The sequence below is a fragment of the Nicotiana tabacum genome, chromosome 8 (genome assembly GCF_000715075.1).
Source record: "Nicotiana tabacum cultivar K326 chromosome 8, ASM71507v2, whole genome shotgun sequence".
Classification (NCBI taxonomy): Eukaryota; Viridiplantae; Streptophyta; class Magnoliopsida; order Solanales; family Solanaceae; genus Nicotiana; species Nicotiana tabacum.
Genome location: NC_134087.1, coordinates 20310417 through 20330658, shown reverse-complemented (window position 1 = coordinate 20330658; position 20242 = coordinate 20310417). Strand labels below are relative to the sequence as shown.

Sequence of the window (20242 nt, the reverse complement as noted above, 5' to 3'; positions counted from 1 at the left end):
GGGACAAATAGAGCATGGAAAGGACTGTGTAGAAGAAATATTAGAGGAAATTTCAGAAATACTTTTCATCTTAATAAAAGGAACATGTGCAAGTCTATTATGCCAAACAATATCCATCTTATTCATAACAACTTTATTACAAGAAAGAGAAACAGTATTTACAATACAAGGAAGATGGTTAGAAATAGAGGAAGAAGACAAGCTGCTGCAGGCATTTGACACAGTAACTTGAGGTTGAGAAGGCTTTTCCCACACAAATTTGTACAACCCACTGTCTAGTGTACCAAGATCCAACGACTTCTTCAGAGAAGGGCCCTGTATGAGACATGAAAGTCTTGTAAACTGAACCATACAATCAAATTGATCTGTGAGTTTGTGTACAGAGATGAGATTGTGCTTAAATGAAGGTAGATAAAGGACATTGTGAAGAATTATAAATTCAGTCAAAACAAAGGAACCTGTGCAAGTAACTTTTACTTTATAACCATTTGGAAGGGACACTAGAAAAGGAATGGGTAAAGGTGTGATATTAATGAGATATTCTTTATTAGCAGTCATATGGTCAGAAGCACCAGAGTCAAATATCCAAGTTAAGGAATCAGATTGGTTTAGCAAAGTAAAGTTAAAACTATATACTACATTCTTAGGCAATAGAGTACCAGCAAAATTGGCAAAACTCATGATATTGAGTTGAGGACCAGAATCAGAGACATGAGATTGTTGCAAAAGAGAGAGAGCAGTTGAGAGTATTGCTACTTTGTCAGCCCAGGCACCACATAAGCATTTTCAGCAACAGGCACAATAGAAGTCTGATTGGAAGAGGTGCACTCAGAAGCAGAGAATTCAGAATCTGTCACCATATTAGCAGCTGCCTTTCTACCTTTAGTAAACTTGAAGTTAGTAGAAAATCCATGAAGCTTGTAACACTTATCAATTAAGTGCCCAGGCTTCTTGCAATACTTGCAAAAGAGATTAGAAGTCCTGGACTGATTATCAAAATTCACTCTTTGAGTAAACTGTCTCTACTGCCCCTGGAATTGCATATTCAGCTGGGGTTGAGTAGTTTTATTAAGGGAGTTCACATTAAAGGAGGCTGCTTCAGGGGTAAATTGAGAAGGTGGGTTGACTTGTCTTTACTTTTCATCTTGAAGAAAAATGTTATAGGCATTGTCAAGGGATGGCAGAGGTTGCATCATTAACAGATTGCTTCTCACACCAACGTAAACCTCATTCAATCCCATGAGGAACAGATGGACCTTGTCCTCCTCTTTCTCCTTTTGGAGACCCTCTTTAGCAGCACAATTGCAAGAATTTGCATGACTACTGCACATTATTCCCAATTCATCCCAGATTCTCTTAAGTTTTGTAAAATATAAAGCAATATCAAGGGATCCCTGATAGGTAGAGGCAAGTTCCCTTTTTAGTTCAAAAACTTTAGTCCCATTTACACTACCATACCTATTATTTAATTGTTTCCATATACTTTCGGTTGTCTCAGAGTATTGAACACTTTCAGCTATATCCAGTGATAATGAACTTGTTAACCAAGATATCACCATATTATTACAACGATCCCATTGTTTATAATCAGGGGAATTGGCAGCAGCTTTAGGGCACGAACTATCTATAAATGATATCTTGTTCCTAGCAGACAACGACACTATCATACTACGCTTCTAACCTCCAAATCCACTCCCCGAAAATGGTACAGGAACCAGGGACACGCCAGGCGCATCAGACGACATAAGAAATAGAGGGGATGTAGGATCAGGAGTATACGCAGAAGAAGAAGCAGCACCAGTCATGGTTATAACAACTAAATCACCAACAAATACTGTAGACTGAAATCAAAATCCAACACATGCAAAAGAGATACAAATACCAGCCTTCTTCGCAACCTGAAGAAGTAAGGCCTTGATATAGTAAGACAGCTTCAGCGAACCAAACCCTAGCTCCGAAAAAATCGATCAAAACCCTATCTCGAACAAAACTCAAATTCCAGCTACCACACCGTAGAGATTCACTACGATCTACCGTAAAATAGACTGAAACACGAAGCAACAAACTGTTTTTGGCAAAAATCACACGAAAAATCACGGAGCTCCAACGAAAACCAATCTCGATGAAAATTGAATGAAAACAAACAGGGGGAACACCGTTCTACGCAGACAAGCAAAATCTAAACAAGCTCCCGCTCTGATACCATGTCAAACCAATAAAAACAAGACTAGAAATCGAAGCTCAACAATGGGTTTCGAAGGTTTTCTGGGAGGTTCTTCATTGCAGAAACATAAGAGAGAGATGATGAAAGAATAACTGGCCAGGCTTTCACACTTTTGGCCTCATTGTATTTATAATATGTCCATACAATGTAAAGAATGGCTAACTACTAAAATAACCACTATGCTATGTTGACCAAACTTAAGTATATTACTTTTGGCCTGAAACGATGCAGGCTGGAGGCCCAACAAGTAATTAATTTGTTCGCACTTACGTAAATACTTACAAAATTTAAAAGATAGAAAAGATAGAAAATCTTGAATGAGGTATAATAAGCTTTACACTATCTCCAAGTCACTTAGAAATTGATTACATGCAATAAATTAGGGGTTGTTTGGTTTGAATACGAGTTATGATAGGATTAGTTATGCTGGAATTAGTTATATTGAGATTAATTATACTCAGATTAGTTATCATGGTATTATTTCTTATTGACTGTTTGGTATGTTATATTAATCTTGAGATTGTTAATTTTACTGTTTTATCTTGGGATTATTTTTCTATCCTCTGGTAAGTATTTAGTTATCCCGGTACTATTTTTAATTGTGAGATAACTTATCGTAGGATTAGTAACCAAACAAGGAATAAGACAGTACTAAATTTTTATCCCAGAATTATTTCGGCTTATCCATTACGATGCTATGATATCCCAACGTGTGGGATATCCAATGTGATTAGTTATCCACCTTTTATATGGGATAACTAAGCTCATTATTTTAGTGTAAAAGTTGTCTCGAGATTAGATAATACCCCAAACCAATTAATCCCAAATTCTATTCCAAGATTATTATCCTTATCCCATGTACCAAATGATCCCTTAGGGGGTCGTTTGGTATGAGGTATAAGTAGAAATAGTATTGCGATAAAAATTTAATACCACCTTAATACTTTGTTTGGTTAGCCAAACCTGGGATAAGTTATTTCGGGATTAAAATTAGTACCAGGATAACTTATACCTTGTAGGGGGTGCGATAATTAGTGCCGGGATAACTTATATCTTCTTCTTAGAAGTTATGCAATTGTCATTTTTAATACAACATACCAAACAGTGGATAAAAACAATACTAGGATAACTTATCCCAGCATAACCCGTATGGTTTGAATATGGCTTATGTCGGGATAAGTTATACTGGGATTAGTTATACTGGGATTGTTTTTTATCCATTGTTTGGTATGTTGTATTAAATATGACAATTGCACAATTTGTAAAAAGAATGTATTAGCTATACCAGTGCTAATTACCCCACCCTTTATAAGGTATAAGTTATCCTGACGTTAATTTTAATCCTGAGATAACTTATACCTGGTTTGCTAACCAAACGAAGTATTAAGGTGGTATTAAACTTTTATACCAAAACAATACCTTCTTATACCTATTAAACTTTTATACCAGTGACACTATTTTTTACAGTATTATATTACTTAATTAAAAAGATAATTACAAGTAATTTCACACCTAGAAAACAAGGAGAAAACCTTGGTATAACAGGTTAAATAATATTAATTGTGTAAAAACCTCTAAATGTTTTAGCAGAATTGACCTGTTGTAGCAGGTAAACATGTACGATGGCTAAAAAATTCATTTTCATTGCAAGTGTATATAATTTAATTATTTTTCTTTTTTGTTTACAGGATATTTGGAAGTAGGGAGAGGATGTTGTGGGACTGGGCTATTTGAAGTTGGATGGCTATGTAATCATCTAACTCCAATATGCTCAATTGCAAGTCAATTCTTATATTTTGATGCTGTTCATCCAACAGAGTTGGCCCACTGCCACATGACTGCTCATGGTGTTGGCGGTGCCGGATTTTTAATAAAGAATAATAACAATATATTCGGTGTAATCTCACAAGTGGGTCTGAAAAAAGTAGTGTGTACGCAAACCTTATCTTAACTCGTGAAGATAGAGAAGTTGTTTCCGAAACAGAGACGGATCCAAGATTTCAAAAGGATGGATGCACTATTGTAATGAGGTGGATCTAGAATTTATATTTGACAGGTTTAACTTTAGTCTCTTACTATGAACCCACTACACTTTTGAAATTATAGGTTCAAAATTATATTCTTTTTGAAATTTTAGTAACTAATTACTTATATATATTTATTCCGTCTCGAAAACAAGACCGTGCGAAGTAGAATTAGAACAATCAATTTTATTCGTAGAGGTGCACCCAATAATTATTGCACCATATATAGGAGTCTTTGAGCGTGGATGCACATACATATATTTAAGTAATTTTGAAGAAATATAACATGGCTATACATGGTTTAGGGAGAGGAGAATGGATTCACGTGAACCAATATCCTATGACCTAGATACGCTCCTGACTGTGCTGCTACCTATCTCTCTTTTTTTTTTTGCTTAATCATTCGATATTCGAAGTTCCTTTCTGTTTTTATGACCAGGAATTCTTTTTTTATTTTCATATAAAATTGTTCTCTGGACTTTTTATCAATATGAGGTGATCGTAACACAGTATATAAGACTCGTGATTCAGGCAATCCAATTTTCCGTGTGTAAGGCGGAAGCCCCCAAAAATGGTTTTCAAAAAATGGGTGATCAAAAGATCGAATTACTATGCCTATCTTGGTGGTCGTTACTTTTGGTGGTCTTTCTTTTTGGTCATCTTCTTGTTCTATTGATCAGAAGCATCCAGCAGCACCACACCGATTTAGAATTCGATTCTAAGGGCTAAGGCCCCCCCTTTTCTTTTCCTCCTGGTCGTGTGTGGGCCACACTTCAGAAAGGCCAAAAAGGGGGTCTCCTATTTCTCGTCCCATTTCTTTTTGGCTGGACTATCCCGTTTCGCTCAACGTAGGCCCTATGGGGTAAAAATCTTCGACCAAAAAGTTCTTTATTCCCAATATCGAACTCAAGATTTCTGATTAAGAATAGAGAGATTCCAAACATTCCACCACATTCTAAGCCGGGTGATTTCTCTTCCTTTTCTTGTTCTTGGAGAATAAAAATGCTGCAAATATGAGCAGCTGTACGATAGCAGATACAATATATATATATATATATATATATATACTTTGGGTAGTTAATTGGCAGGCTGCCTAACCCATGTAATGAAAGTGAAGTTGCACGTTTTAATTATTAAATAGATTGGCTGAATCTAAAACTTTGTGTTAACCACTTCCTCGTACTAATTAAGCTTATGAATTTGTGAAGTTGTTCGGGCTAGCATAAAGTATATCGTCCATTAGATTTGTTATTATATTGCAACCTTTTCAAGTTTCAACCACTTGAAAAGTCTAATGTAGACTTACTTGAAAAATGTATATGTATAATAGGCCGATACCACTTTAAAAGGTAATCATATGTAAATATTAATTTGGTATAGGAAGTAAGTTTTTAAAATTTCACCGCTCCAAAATGAAAACACGTATACATGTCAAATCGTGACAATTGGTCGATATTACTTGTGTAAAATACTGTGCATGTCACTGCCCATAGATAACACCACGTAGTACCTCTCTCAATCTACCAACACATAAATTCCTTCAAAATGCAACAATTCTCAATATATATATATATATATATATATATATATATATATATATATATATATATATATATATATATATATATGAATTTGAATGTTGATATAAAGTCACAAACTATATAGGAAATTAATGCACATTTGTGTTATGCTGATTATAGTAATTGGGGTCCATAAGCTTGCTTGAAATTGGTTCACCTTCTTCATTGTTTGGTCAACTAACATTCCTCGTACTTAAATTAGATGTATCAATTGTCCTATATATCATTCTAACGCAATAAATTAATTCAGCATACATAGGAAGTGTATTGGTCAAAATTTGGGCGGCTTGATAACTGCAAATATACATGATCAAAGACAGAGCCGACCACGACACAGTGGCGAGGAGTCGTCTTAAGAGGGATTATTACCGAGGTCAAGTTAGGGGGCAAGGAAGCCACGGTAGGATAGGTTTAGTAATAAGACATAAGGAATATTCCATTGGATATTCTTTATGTTGTATTTTTTAGGATTTCTTAGGAATATTCCTTATAAATAAGAAGAAATAAAGAACAAAAGGGGATCTTGACTTTTTGATAAGAGCACGTTGTAAAAGGTTGACTACAAAGGATATACAAAAGCTTGTCTTGTTCAATGACTGCATTGCTCAACATACGTTGTTCACTCTTTGTTCACAAGATCCTAAGATTCTTTATCCATCCTTACTTTCCATTATTCCACGTTGCTGTCAGGAAGAAGAATCACCCAAGTCATCTAACATTTTGGGTGATAAATTCCTCCTTATTACACTTATTGCCATTATGTACACTTATTACATGCTTCTATTATTATATTCATTGACAATCATTGAGCATATGCCCGATATTTATTGCTTTTGAACACGGTCTCATATCACCGCGACATACCCCAGTTTTGGATATAGAATTTATTATACTTAGCCAGGATTCACCCTTTATTTCCTCGTTAACTAGTTTAACAAAAATTTTGACACTTGTCTGGTAAAACAGGAAGATTAATGGTGTTTCGAATAAAGTTTCCTCCTCAACTGATCCGACTACTTGCTTCTTTATTGACCATTGGATTCTAATATAAAATAACCCGGTCAAATACCATTACTTCACACATTAAATAACAGTACGATTTCACCTAGCAATGGAAAACTGTTTGGTGTCACGGAAATCATTTTCTTAAAAGAATATTCTTAGAATTTAAGTGTTATATGGTGTATGGTTGGTGATTGAAAATATTTTTCGGAAAAATATATATTAAAGATTAGCAATAACATTAGCAAATTGGATAACGTTTGATGAAATTTTTTGACTATTAAATATTAATAATAGTGTCTATGTTTTGACTAGAGCGAGTGATGAATCAAAAGTTAAGATAATTGAAGCAAAAATGACCTCCATCCATAATTAAGGAAAATTATTTTTCTCCTTTTGATGGAAAATATTTTTCTTAATCAAACATCAGCAATAAACTTCTTCATAAAAAATATTTTTCTAGAAAATAACTTCCGTTGAGAAAACTCAGGAAATTTTGAAAGAACAAAAAAAGTAGAAACCGTTATTAACTGAATTTACTACTACTAATAATATGTAAGAAGAAATGATATTAGTTTATTAGATTTAGAATTGCAAATGGGTGCACCAACTCCTCCATGTAGTTGGACTAAGTTGCCTAAAACTTTCCAAAATCCCTTAATATTTTATTTTTCTTAAAGTGTAAACCAAGCTTTTGATTCCCACCCTGTAGCATTATAAATAGACCACTTCATTAAGTCCACTAACCACAGCATCACAACTTCATTAAGTCTATTAAACAGAGTATTACAACTTCTAAGCTTTTACTAAAACAAAGCCAGAAAAAGAAGAGAAATGAAGACTTATAGTAATTTTTTTCTCAAGAAACCACTATTCAATGGCCTCTTGGCAACCATTATAGCTATACTATCTCTACTGCCTTCTTTTGCAAATGCAGAATTTCACTACCATGAATTTATTGTAAGTATCCATTCACATTTTCTTCTTATTTTCTATAAACATTTCCAACATTGTCAACAACAACAACATGAACAACGATGACCCCAGTAAAATCACACAAGTGGGATCTGGGGAGGGTAGTGTGTAGGCGGACCTTACCCCTACCCGATGGGGCATAAAGGCTGTTTTCCGATCGGCATTTCCAACATTGTCATGAAATAATAATTTTTTTTTGACAGGTTCAAGAAACCAGAATAACAAGGCTATGCAGAACCAAGAATATAATTACAGTGAATGGACAATTTCCAGGACCAACTTTGACAGTTCGAAACGGGGATACACTATTTGTTACTGTCGTTAATAGAGCTCGTTACAACGTTACAATCCATTGGTAATTACTTTATTAATGACTTCACTACGCAAATAATATTTTACATCGTCAGTGCATAGAACGTAATTGTTCTAAAATTTTCATGCAGGCATGGAATTCGTCAAATGCGGACGCCATGGGCTGATGGGCCTGAGTATGTAACACAATGTCCAATAAGACCAGGAGGATTTTACACATACAGATTCACTATTGAAAACCAAGAGGGTACATTGTGGTGGCATGCACACAGCAAATGGCTTAGAGCTACTGTTTATGGAGCTTTAGTTATCTTACCAAAACAGGGTTCTAATTTTCCTTTTTTACAGCCCCAGAAAGATATCCCTATTCTTCTCGGTATGCTTTTTTCCTATGTTGCTCGGACTCTGCAAGAATGGTGCCAGGTGCGCGTCAGATCCTCCAAAAGTAGGCATTTTTGGAGGATGCAACATTTTTGGAGAGTCCGCGCAACATAGCTTTTTTCCCTTTTCATTTTAATTTTGATCAAAATCAAATGTGAGTATGTGACTAATTAAGTTCTTGATTTTATCATAGGGGAATGGTGGAACAGAGACATTATTGCAGTACAAAGACAAGCACAATTCACTGGAGCAGCTCCTAATAATTCTGATGCATATACTATTAATGGTCAACCTGGTGACCTTTACAGATGCTCTAGCCAAGGTTCTTACTCAAACTTAGCCTCTGTGGCGAATGCTAGAAATTTTGCTAAGGGTATTCAAGATTTAATGTACACGTATAAAAAGTAATTTTTAATTTATATACATAATATATTTTTTATATACACAATACAAATTTTCGACGAAGGGTGTTAAGTGTGGCTATGCCACTGCTTAGCCTGCTCTTAAAAAAATTTATATACACTATCTTTGCAATTTAACAGATTATAAAATGTTATTATTCTATTTTCTAGGATATCTATCATCATATGCTTGATATAGAGAGATATCTAGTGTTGTAGGTCAAGTTAACCTGATAACCTTTTCTAGACTTTCAGTATTTAGTATATATAACTTAAACACAAAATGCGGAACCAAAATTATCCTTAAAAGGGGAAAAATAAAAGAGGATAACACATTTCATCATTACTAATTCAGAATTTTAATGCAGGTACTGTGAAAGTTTCAGTAAACCCTGGAGAAACTGTTCTACTGAGGGTAATCAATGCTGCACTCAATCAACAACTTTTCTTCTCAGTTGCAAACCACATGCTCACAGTTGTAGGTGTTGATGCTACTTACAACAAGCCTTTTACAACCAATGTTATTATGGTTGGACCTGGCCAAACAACCAATGTAATCCTCACTGCTAATCGTCCCCCTGGCCGCTACTATATGGCAGCTAGCGCCTATGCCACTGCCAGAAACGCGCAATTTGACAACACCACTACCACTGCTATCCTTGAGTACACAAATCTCGTGTCGGTGGCCAATTCAAGACCTTCATTGCCTCAACTTCCAGCTTTCAACGATACAGCTACTGCGACTGCTTTCACTAGCCAATTGAGGAGCATTCCTAGTAACAATGTTAGAGTTCCCAATCAGATTGATGAGAACTTGTTTTTCACTGTTGGACTTGGCTTAGTGAATTGCGCTCCTGGTCCTAGATGTCAAGGTCCTAATAATACGCGGTTTGCTGCTAGCATGAATAATATTTCATTTGTTCTTCCTAGAAGAACTTCATTGCTCCAGGCATATTACCAAAACATTCCAGGGATTTACACATTGGATTTTCCTCCTGTTCCACCTGTGCAATTTGATTACACGGGCAATGTTTCTCGAGGACTTTGGCAACCAAGATTTGGAACTAAGTTGCACAAGATCAAGTTTGGTTCTACTGTACAAATTGTATTGCAGGATACTGCTATCTTTTCGACAGAGGACCATCCTATACATCTTCATGGATACCATTTTTGGGTCGTTGGACAAGGTTTTGGTAACTTCAATCCTCAGACTGATACTGCTACATTTAACCTAGTTGATCCGCCTGTCAGGAACACAATTGATGTGCCTGTTGGTGGATGGGCAGTCATTCGTTTCGTGGCAGATAATCCAGGTAAGAACCTGATATCATCACAAAAATGTTCAAGCTTGAAATTTTTGTACCTGTTTATAAAATTTTGATTTATTTGTGATGATTTGCTACAGGGGTTTGGCTATTTCATTGCCACATTGATTCTCATTTGGCTTGGGGGCTAGGGATGGCGTTCATCGTCGAGAATGGAATAGGAGAGAAACAGACTATGGAGCCACCTCCACCAGATCTACCACAATGCTAAGATATTGAAATTGTAGCAAATTGTCCATGTTATTATTTTGTCTTAAAATTAAGCAGTTCTTAGTGTGTCTGTTTATTGTTTTTTTTTCAAGTGTGAGCTATCAGGATTTTGCCTTTGCTCTATTAAGTAAAGTCTGAAATTCTATTGTCTATGATTAATGTTCAGCATCAGAGAGAAATGTTGAACAATTTTATTGTCATCACATTTCTCTCTTTCTTTAAAATCTTTCTTGGCTGAGCTTATATATATTAGATTTTTTTTCTTTTGGTCATAATAGAGATTAAGTCACTTTAAGTAACAGCGACCACATTTAACTAAACCTAAAAGCTAAAACATAAAATCCTTTAGGCTGACAGACACAAAATTGTTTTGTGAGTTTACTAATACAACGAGTAAAGCTCAACGACTTTAATGATACAAAAAATAGTTTTATCATTTTACTGATAAATAAAAAAGTACAATAACTTTAATGATACAAGAAATAATTTTGCGAGTTTATTGGAACAACAGTTCAGTAATCACGAGCGAAATTAACCCAAGTGAAATTAAGGGCCATTTAGCGATAAAAAAAATTTCATAACTTTTCGGAATCAGTGTTTGGCCATGAAAATTTTAAATTTCACTTGAAGTTGAATTTCAAAATTTTTTAAATTTTCGGAATCAATGTTTGGCCATGAGAATTTTAAATTTTACTTGAAATTGAATTTCGAATTTTTCGAAAAATTTGAAAAACTCCAAAAAGTTAATTTTTAAAATTTTCACTCCAAATTGCTATTTCATTGCTCTACCTCTCCAAACTCTCAAGGTCAACCAATGAAAGGACTAGCTAGACTAGGACTGGAACTGGAACGCCAGTCAACAGAAAAAAAAAATCTGTAAATTTCTCCAAATATGTAATCAAAGCAACATGTCAAAGAAGTAAGAAATTTACGCTTATCAGCACGCCTTTTACAACAAAAGGTTATGCTCGGCCCGGTTCGAACAAATACCTATCGGCCATCGGCCACAATTCTAACAAAATGTTATGTTCGACCCCGTTCAAACAAACACCTATTGGCCCTCGGCCGCAATTCTAACAAAAGGTTATGTTCAACCCCGTTTGAACAAACACCTATCGGCCATTGGCCACAATTCTAACAAAAAGGTTATGTTCGGCCCCATTTGAACAAACACCTATTGGCCCTCAGCCGCAATTCTAACAAAAGGTTATGTTCGACCGCGTTCGAGCAAACACCTATCAACCACAATTCTAACAAAAGTTTATGTTCGACCCTGTTCGAACAAACACCTATCGGTCCTCGCACACAATTCTAACAAAAGGTTATGTTCGAACCCGTTCGAACAAACACCTATCAGCCTTCAGCCGCAATTCTAACAAAAGGTTACATTCGACCCCGCTCGAACAAACACCTATTGGCCCTTGGCCGTTAATCGCAAGCAAACAAACACTTATCGGCCCAAGGCCGCATCACGACACAAAAAATAGGAAAACAGCACCAACGAAGGAAAAGGCGAAACAGGCAGAAACAAAAATATACAAATACAAAAAGTAAATCGCAGGAAGGGAAGGAGATGTGATATTTCATACTTAAACATTTTTACAAAGGCTCAAGAAGACGCTGGTAAAAGTACACAGAAGGTTCCAAGGAAAAAATAAAACTATTGATCGTCGCCATCACGATCTCCAATGCCTTCACCACCTTGGTCACCGATACCCTCACCACCTCAATCACCCTCACTTTCGGCATCCTCGCTCTCAGGATAAGCGGTGTCATACCAAGCGTCCTCTTCAAGCCAATCTACGCCTTCATCATCCCCCTCATCGCCCTAAGGAGTAGCGGGATCGTACCCGTAAGCGACTCGAGTCTTCACGATCTTTAACACTAACATCCTTGAGGCCACCTCAAAAATGGACCCCGCCTTATGCAAATCTCGATATACATCCAATTGAGCCTCGGTGTGAATCCGTTCCTCATACAATTTTTGAGGAACTTTGGGAAATTATGAAGCATGAGAAGAAAAGGGTTGTGCAAGCAGTTGAGCCTTCTCAGCTTCCAATGCGACCACCCGATCATGAAGGAGGGAGTTATCCTTCTCTAGCTCTCTGATCCTCCCCTCTAGTCGGTGTTCCTTAGCTTTCGTTGTGGACTGGTCATTCTCCAAGCGGAAAGATTCTACCTTTTCAAGCTCGCTCTGCTTCTCAGCAACTTCACCATTGAGGCCCTCCAGCTGAAGCCGACATTCTTCCAATTGCTTATGCAGTTTGACCTCTTGTGATTGAAGGTCACTACATTGGGCCTCCATGCCCTTGCTAGCCTCAAGTTATTCTTCCTTACTCCTCAACATCCCCTCGAGGACGCTGCATTTCTCAATGGACTTAACCAGCTCATCAATTTTCTCCTTCAACTCGTCTCGAAGGCCTGCGTGTTGCCATCCTCATCAAGTTTCCAGTGAAACTCCAGTACTTGCGTCGATGTCACACCCCTTTTCTACCCCTCAAAATAATAATAATATGTGTATGGGCCAAAGAGTTTTTCCAATTAAAGTGACAAAATTTGAATAGGGATTATTTTATTGTTCAGAGTCGCCACTTAGAATTGATTTTTTCGGTGTTCCAAGTCACCATTTATTTGGATCCTTAGTCAAAGGAAGGTTTGACTCTATTTTAATCGGTCCGCGAAAATAAAGTTCGGGTAAGGAATTCTGTTGACCGGGGAGAAGGTATAAGGTATTCCCCGAGTCCCATGGTTCTAGCACGGTCGCTTTATTGACTTAAACTTGGCTTGAATTAATTTTGGACAAATTGTGATTTATATTATTTTCATGTTTTACCTATCCTCTTTTATCTCTTGATTATTAGAAAAAATTAAAGAATATTTTTGAATAATAAGATGTCATAACCACACTACGCAAGCGAATGCGTGATCGATGAAATTTATTATTTAGTCATAACGGCGCTACGCAAGCGAATCCGCAGTCATGACAGACGATTGTTAGCACGTTATTTACTTTTGAAAAATTGCTCCAATTGTGTTGGAGGAAACATTAACCCTTTTTTCAGAAAATTTATTAAATGCTATTACCACGCTACGCAAGCGAATCCGTGATTATGATAAAAGATTTATAAATTAATTAAAACTATTGAATATGACATGAAATTGATGAATTAACTTATTAAAAGTTAAGCGTCACGCTACACAAGTGAGTCCGTGAAGTTAAAGCGCACCTACTATTTGCCTAACATTTAAATTAATTAAAGGGAAACTAGTTAATTAAAATAGTAGAAAAATCTGATATTATTATTATTTTTTCGAGCTTTATAGTTGGGAAAAATTATGCAAATAAATGTTGGACCAACTTTATCTATTTTAAAAGAAATAAGCCAACTTCTTGTTAAAAAAATGGCCAGCTTGTATGGAGCTTTTGGGCTGCTGGAATTTATTATTAAAATGAGCCAAGAAATGAATTTCAATTGGCCCAATGTTATATAGAAGAAAAGGGGTAATTTTGTTGTTTAAAGGTAAATGGACCAACTTTTATCTTTGATTCAATAAGGCCCAAAGTTGATACAATCTTAGCTCTTTACTTAGTTTGAGTTCATGACCATTAACTACATAGTCACAATTGTATAAACGCCCACTTTACAAAAATAGCCATTTTTGCAAATCCGGCAAAATGACCAGATTCACAAAGATATTATCACAGCATTCCTAGAAGCATATGTTGGCAGTGAAATTTCAGCAACTAAAACGAACTCATGCTATGTGTTATACACCTAAAGTCATTCATGACATACTTAACATTGTTACTCGGATATAATAACTTGAAAACATGCTTAAAAAATTCATAAACGACTTACATATCACATTCAAAAACTTACAACTCAATATTCAAGTATTATGAAGGACTATATTCACATTATCACATGCTTGATACATAACAATAATATACAAGCTCTTTTGTTGTCAAACTATTCATCATATCAAGCACATTTAAATGGTGCAGCATGTTCAAGTTGTTCTCATTGCTGAAAATACGTACATTACGAGTCTTAAAGGATTACCTGGTAGCAAAAGAATAAACAGTAGTTCAGCAACTAAAGCAGCATAAAAACAGCAGCAAATCTGTGTTAAAACAACCCGAAAACTTAGAGAGGGAACTCAGAAACGAACTCTAAAGATGACTTATACTTTTTTAAAAGTTTGCACTCTAAGATTCACTCCCAAAGCTCACCATTTCAGCTTACTTTTCATGTGTTCAACTGCTGATTTTTTTTTTGTTTTTGTGACAAAGCAATTATAAAAAATGCCCCTGGAAGTGTGATAGAGTCCCCCCAAAGTGAGGAAAGGGCAGCCCTTAAATAGACAAATTTGGACAGGTTTTGGTTTACCAAATGTTTGTCCGACAAAAACTGACATTATGTGCTAAACACTGTTCAAAATCTGTCCAAAGGTCAAAGGAAATCTACTATGTCAGAAACAAAGAGAAAAAAGAAATATCATTTCAGCCATCCTAACTAGTAAAAGTAGGCTACTAGCACCCTATTTTGTGATAAAATAACATAAACTTCAGATTTTAACAACATCAATATCACCTTGTTGATTCAAACTAAACCAAGTATTAAAACATGTAATTAAACTTCACACATATGTTATAAACCAATCGTAAACAAACAAAAATTAACTATTAAAGCCAAACGAAACGCACGCTATCGCTGAAGCAATTTAATAAAACCAACTAGACAAACATAATCAAAAATGGATTAAATGAAGAAACAAGATAGAAACTAACTTTAACTTAAAAAAATTAAAAAATTAATAACGGGGCAGGATTACGATTTTACCATATACTCTCAAGCATTTCCTCACTACCTCACTTTAATCAACACAAAGCTATTTTACTATTTCAACAAGTGCAAAAACAAAAAATTTAATATTCCAAAACTTCAAAAACTAATGCTAAAATAATTAATAATAAAAAATAAAATCTGAAAAATAAAAAATCAGCCATGAAAAAGAATAGGATTTTACCATTTTACAATTCAAGTGGCCGAAAAAATGGTGGTATGCCAAAAGAGGGTGTTCGGGAAGGTCGCCGGAATTTGGCCGGATTTTGGTCGCCGGATTTTCAGGGTGAAATTGACATCAATAGTTAGGTCTTGAGGAGCTCTATCCATTGATGTAGGTATTGTGGGGTGGTAGTGGTTGGAGCTTCAATAATTTGGGCAAAAAAGTGACGGGAAAGTTTCCTAAATCTAAGATTCAAGGAGTTTGTATAGTACATGTCCTTCCAGCAGTAGATAAAATGGTGATGAGGAGAGGACCTACCTTAACAAAGCAGCAACAACAAGATTTGATAGCTGAAGTGTCTAGTCAAGAGATAGAAGAAGCTTTGAAAGGGATAGGAAGTGATAAAGCACCAGGTATAGATGGGTACAATGCTGAATTTTATAAGAAAGCTTGGCCACTGATCAAAGATGAAGTGTGTGCTTCGGTGAAAGAATTTTTCCATACAAGGGTGATGTTTCCAGCAATCAATTGCACTACTATTACTTTGCTACCAAAGATCCCCAACCAGTGACTATTAGGGATTTTAGACCTATAGCCTGCTGCACTGTACTATACAAACTCATTTCCAAAGTCATAGCTGGTAGACTACAAAAGATCATGCCATATATCATTTCGGAAGCTCAAGCAGGTTTTATCCCAGGGAGGAAGATAGCAGATAACATCATACTTGCCCATGAACTTGTTAAGGCTTATAGCAGGAAGCATATATCTCCTAGATGTATGTTGAAGGTTGATATGATGAAAGCTTATGACTCAGTTGAGTGGGTGTATCTGAAACAATTGCTAGAGTATCTATGTTTTCCTATAAAATTCATCAATTGGGTGACAGCATGTGTAACCTCTGTGAGTTATTCAATTATGATAAATGGGGAACTAACAAAGCCTTTTGAAGCTGCCAAAGGACTCAGACAGGGTGATCCTATATCACCATTCTTGTTTGCAATTGTAATGGAATATCTAAGTAGGCTGCTCAGAGGACTGAAACATAATAAGGAGTATAGGTATCATCCTAGATGTGGTAAGCTTGATATAACACACCTCAGCTTTGCAGATGATTTATTGATGTTTGCTAGATGGGATTGCAAATCTGTCACTACTCTACATGCCTACTTCATGCAGTTCTCTGCTGCATCTGGACTGCTTGCTAATCCTAATAAGAGTGCAATCTATTTTGGAGGGGTTGAACAGGTTACTAAAAAGGAAATATTACAGAAGACTGGATACTCACTGTCACACCTCCTTTTTCCGCACCCGCGAGGGCGCAAGGGAGTTTTTTCCAATTAAAGGACAATCGAAACGGGATTGGTTTATTTATTTCAGAGTCGCCACTTGGGAGGTTTAGGGTGTCCCAAGTCACCAATTTTAATCCCGAATCGAGGAAACGAATGACTCCATATTATAGTCTGCGTACCAGAAATCTGGATAAGGAATTCTGTTAACCCGGGAGAAGGTGTTAGGCATTCCCGAGTTCCGTGGTTCTAGCACGGTCGCTCAACTGTTATATTTGGCTTGATTATCTGATTTTGTACATGTTAAACCTATGTGCAAGTTTTAAACTCTTGACCGCTTTTGTTATTATTTTTACGAGAATTGCAACGTCGTGAAAATATATCTCGAACCACGTTACATCAATGCACCCGTGGTTATTGACATATCTCGACTCGGTTGAGATTTGGATTTGGGTCACATAAATGTGCACCCGAATTAAGAAAAATAAATTATTAAGACGCGCCTAGAGCAACTAACGTATTGTTATTTTGGGGAAGGCCGTAAAATTTGCTAAACGGCATGTCCCGGATTCTAAGTATTTTTAATATACATTTAGAGGGCCCCGCAGCTTCTACATTTTTGTTTGTCGAGGCTCGTCTGATTTATTATTAAAAGGAATTTACAACGTCATGGAAATGCATCTCGGGCCACGCCATAATCAATATACCCGTGAGTAGAGACACATTTCGATTCCGTTGAGATTTAGATTTGGGTCACATAAATGTGCACCCGAGTTTAGGAAAATTAAATTATTAAAGGCGCGCCTGAAGCAACTAGCGCATTATTACTTTGGGGTAGGGCCGTGAAATTCGCTAAACGGCCCGACCCGGAATCTAAGTATTTAATGCATATATTTTTATGAGGGCTCCGCAATCTGTACATTTATTTTTTGGCGAAGCTTGTCTCATTTTTCTTTTTATTTATTTATTTTTTTATTTTTTATTTTTATTTATTTTTTATTATTATTTATTTTTTTTAAAAAAAAGGATGCTATTTTTATGCCTTTAACCATACTAAACCTTACAGCTTCTTTACGACCAGAGTCTCATAACTTGTTAGAAGTTTAATAAAAGGAGTTTAGCGAATGAAGGTTTCGGGAGTAGTAACAGCATGTACTAATACTAATTTTGTCCGAAGGACCTAAGCAAAAGGAAGGGCGAACCGATTAACATCAAACTTGTGTCATAGAACAACTAATCCAACTTAATTAAATGACATCAAATAAACAAGAATAACATAACATAAAAATGAAGCAAAACGCATACAGTGAAATATGGGCAGAGAATTATTATGCGAATTTTTTATATTGCATCTTCGAACATTTAACGTAGCATTTCCTTATCTAATACTTGAGGTTTACTAACCTTTGAACCTCGGCAAACTCAGGACGACAAACATGACCCCGACGGAACTCAAGCCGGACCTCACTGAACGAGGAACAAAGACGAAACCTCGGAACGAACTCGACGCACCGGACCTCGACTCAACTTTTGGACTTTGGACTAGAACTCGACTTCAACACAAGGTCGAGCAGCTCACCTCCATGAACTACGGCTCAGCTAGTGGCGTGAGGATAGGGGAAACAGCCGCCGGGTTGCCTGACGTGAAGCTGACGGACTGTTTAGTCGACGATTGTGGGGTCGACGGGCAGTGTTTAATGGCCGGAGGCGTCGCTGGACATGGGGACGACGAACATCAGTGGTCGTCGGGGCAGTGGTCGAGGGCTGGATTACGGTGGTTTGGACAGTAGGGTGATGGTGTTTCGACGTGAGGGAGTCGATGGGGGAGCTGGTCGCGACTGGTTTTTTGGGTAGGGTTGTTGCTGGTGGTTTGTTGGTTTCGGACGTGAAGTCGAGGAGCTGGGTAGTGATGATGGTGAAGGTGACGGACTGGTAAGGAATGGAGTTGGAGGTTGACGATGAGGTTAGGTTGTTGCTGTTGGTCGTGGTGCTGGGGGAAGGTGACGGGGTGGTGTTCGGACAGTGGAGGTGACGATGCTGCTGCTACTCGTCGGACTGGGTAGTGATGATGGTGGAGCTGGGAGGAGGAGGGTGGTCTGTTGGAGCAGGTGGTCGACGAGCAGGTGGGTTTGGACGTGAGGTTGTTGACGGAGTGAGTAGGGTTTGTTTATGGTGGTTTCACGGTGGGAACGAGGGTGATGGTGGTGATGGGAGCTGAAGGTTTGACGACGATGGTTATGGAGGATGAAGAAAGGGTGGTTGTTTGGGTATGGCTTCTCTGATTTGCCAACGAGAGGAAGAAGACGATGCACCTGTTTTTTCCAAAACAAAATTTTCAAAAAAAAAAATCCCCCTCCTTTGGCTTGTTTGTCCGTGCCTTTGTATAATTTTTGCCAAGACAAATGAGCCCCACGCGTGGTGGGGTTCGAGACTTGTGTCCCCCACGCGTGGTGGTGTTCCCCGTGTATCGTGTTTCGTCCGTGTTCCCCACGCGTGTTCCCTCATGTGTGGTGGACTCGGATTATTATGGGCTAGGTCCGAAATTAGGCCTAAAAGCGGGTGATTTGAACCCGAATATTATTCTTTTGCCCGGACCCGAGATATGGGAACACGTTGCTTAACTAGTCCTATGTAAGCAAAATAACTACCAAAAATAAGACTAGTATTTAACAAAACTATATCTTTTTTAAATATTTTCAAGATTTAAAATAGCTACAAAATATTAATAAAACTATTTTTGTAATTTTCGTAAATATTAAGATAAAATATGAAGTAATATTTTTTGTATTTTTCAAAGTTAAAATGACTATAAAATATTAATAAAACTATTTTTTTTGTAATTTTCGTTTTTTAATAAAGACAAAATATAAAGTAATATTTTTGTATTTTTCCAAAATTAAAACGACTACAAAACATTAATAGAATTATATATTTTTTGTAATTTTCGAATTTATATAAAGTACCAAGATAAAGCACAATTTTTTTGTATTTTTCAAGTTTATGAGAAATACATAAACTAAAATTTATATATATATTTTTGTGATTTTTCTTTTTGCAACGAAATAAAGTAAAATAGTTAAAATGACTATATTAGACCCAATTACATATTTATGCTAAAAAAAATGTGAAAATCCTCGGGGAAGGTCAAAAATCACGTGCTTACAACTGCCCCTCTTTGACTGGAAACACGAAGGGTTTTCCGACAAAGAACGACTAGACGTGTTTTTGACCCAACCATTATTTGGAGGGGACTACACTTAAGGAAAGGGAGGGAATGTGACCGAGCCCTGGTATCTGAGCTGCCTACATATCCTTGGTTATACAGGAATCAGGCCACGTGTAGTTCGGGAATGAGAGAGATGGTAAAGTGTACCGAGGTGAGGAGCCGATCGAGGTGCCGTTCCGTTGAGGTTCCGGTCCGCGGTCCTGTCGTTACAACAAAAAATGAAGACTGAAAAAGACTAACTAAGCCTATCAGCTACTAGTTACAGGGATTCCTATCTGTAAGT

The 20242-nt window shown here is 36.7% G+C and overlaps 2 protein-coding genes across 2 annotated transcripts; one reads left to right on the top strand and one right to left on the bottom strand.

The window, feature by feature from the left end:
- Positions 1-752: 752 nt before the first annotated feature.
- LOC107780238 (uncharacterized) lies at positions 753-1805 on the bottom strand. The gene is made up of 3 exons (XM_016600772.2): positions 1682-1805; positions 1138-1624; positions 753-981 (listed from the first exon to the last, which is right to left on the bottom strand). Exons 1-3 carry the CDS (start codon positions 1803-1805, stop codon positions 753-755), a joined length of 840 nt encoding a protein of 279 aa, XP_016456258.2.
- Positions 1806-7582: 5777 nt separating this feature from the next.
- Positions 7583-10658, top strand: LOC107780240 (laccase-3-like). Its single transcript, XM_016600773.2, has 6 exons — positions 7583-7790; positions 8009-8160; positions 8249-8493; positions 8692-8820; positions 9268-10212; positions 10305-10658. The coding sequence occupies exons 1-6, from the start codon at positions 7665-7667 to the stop codon at positions 10433-10435; spliced, it is 1728 nt and encodes a 575-aa protein (XP_016456259.1). The 5' UTR covers positions 7583-7664; the 3' UTR covers positions 10436-10658.
- Positions 10659-20242: the final 9584 nt, after the last annotated feature.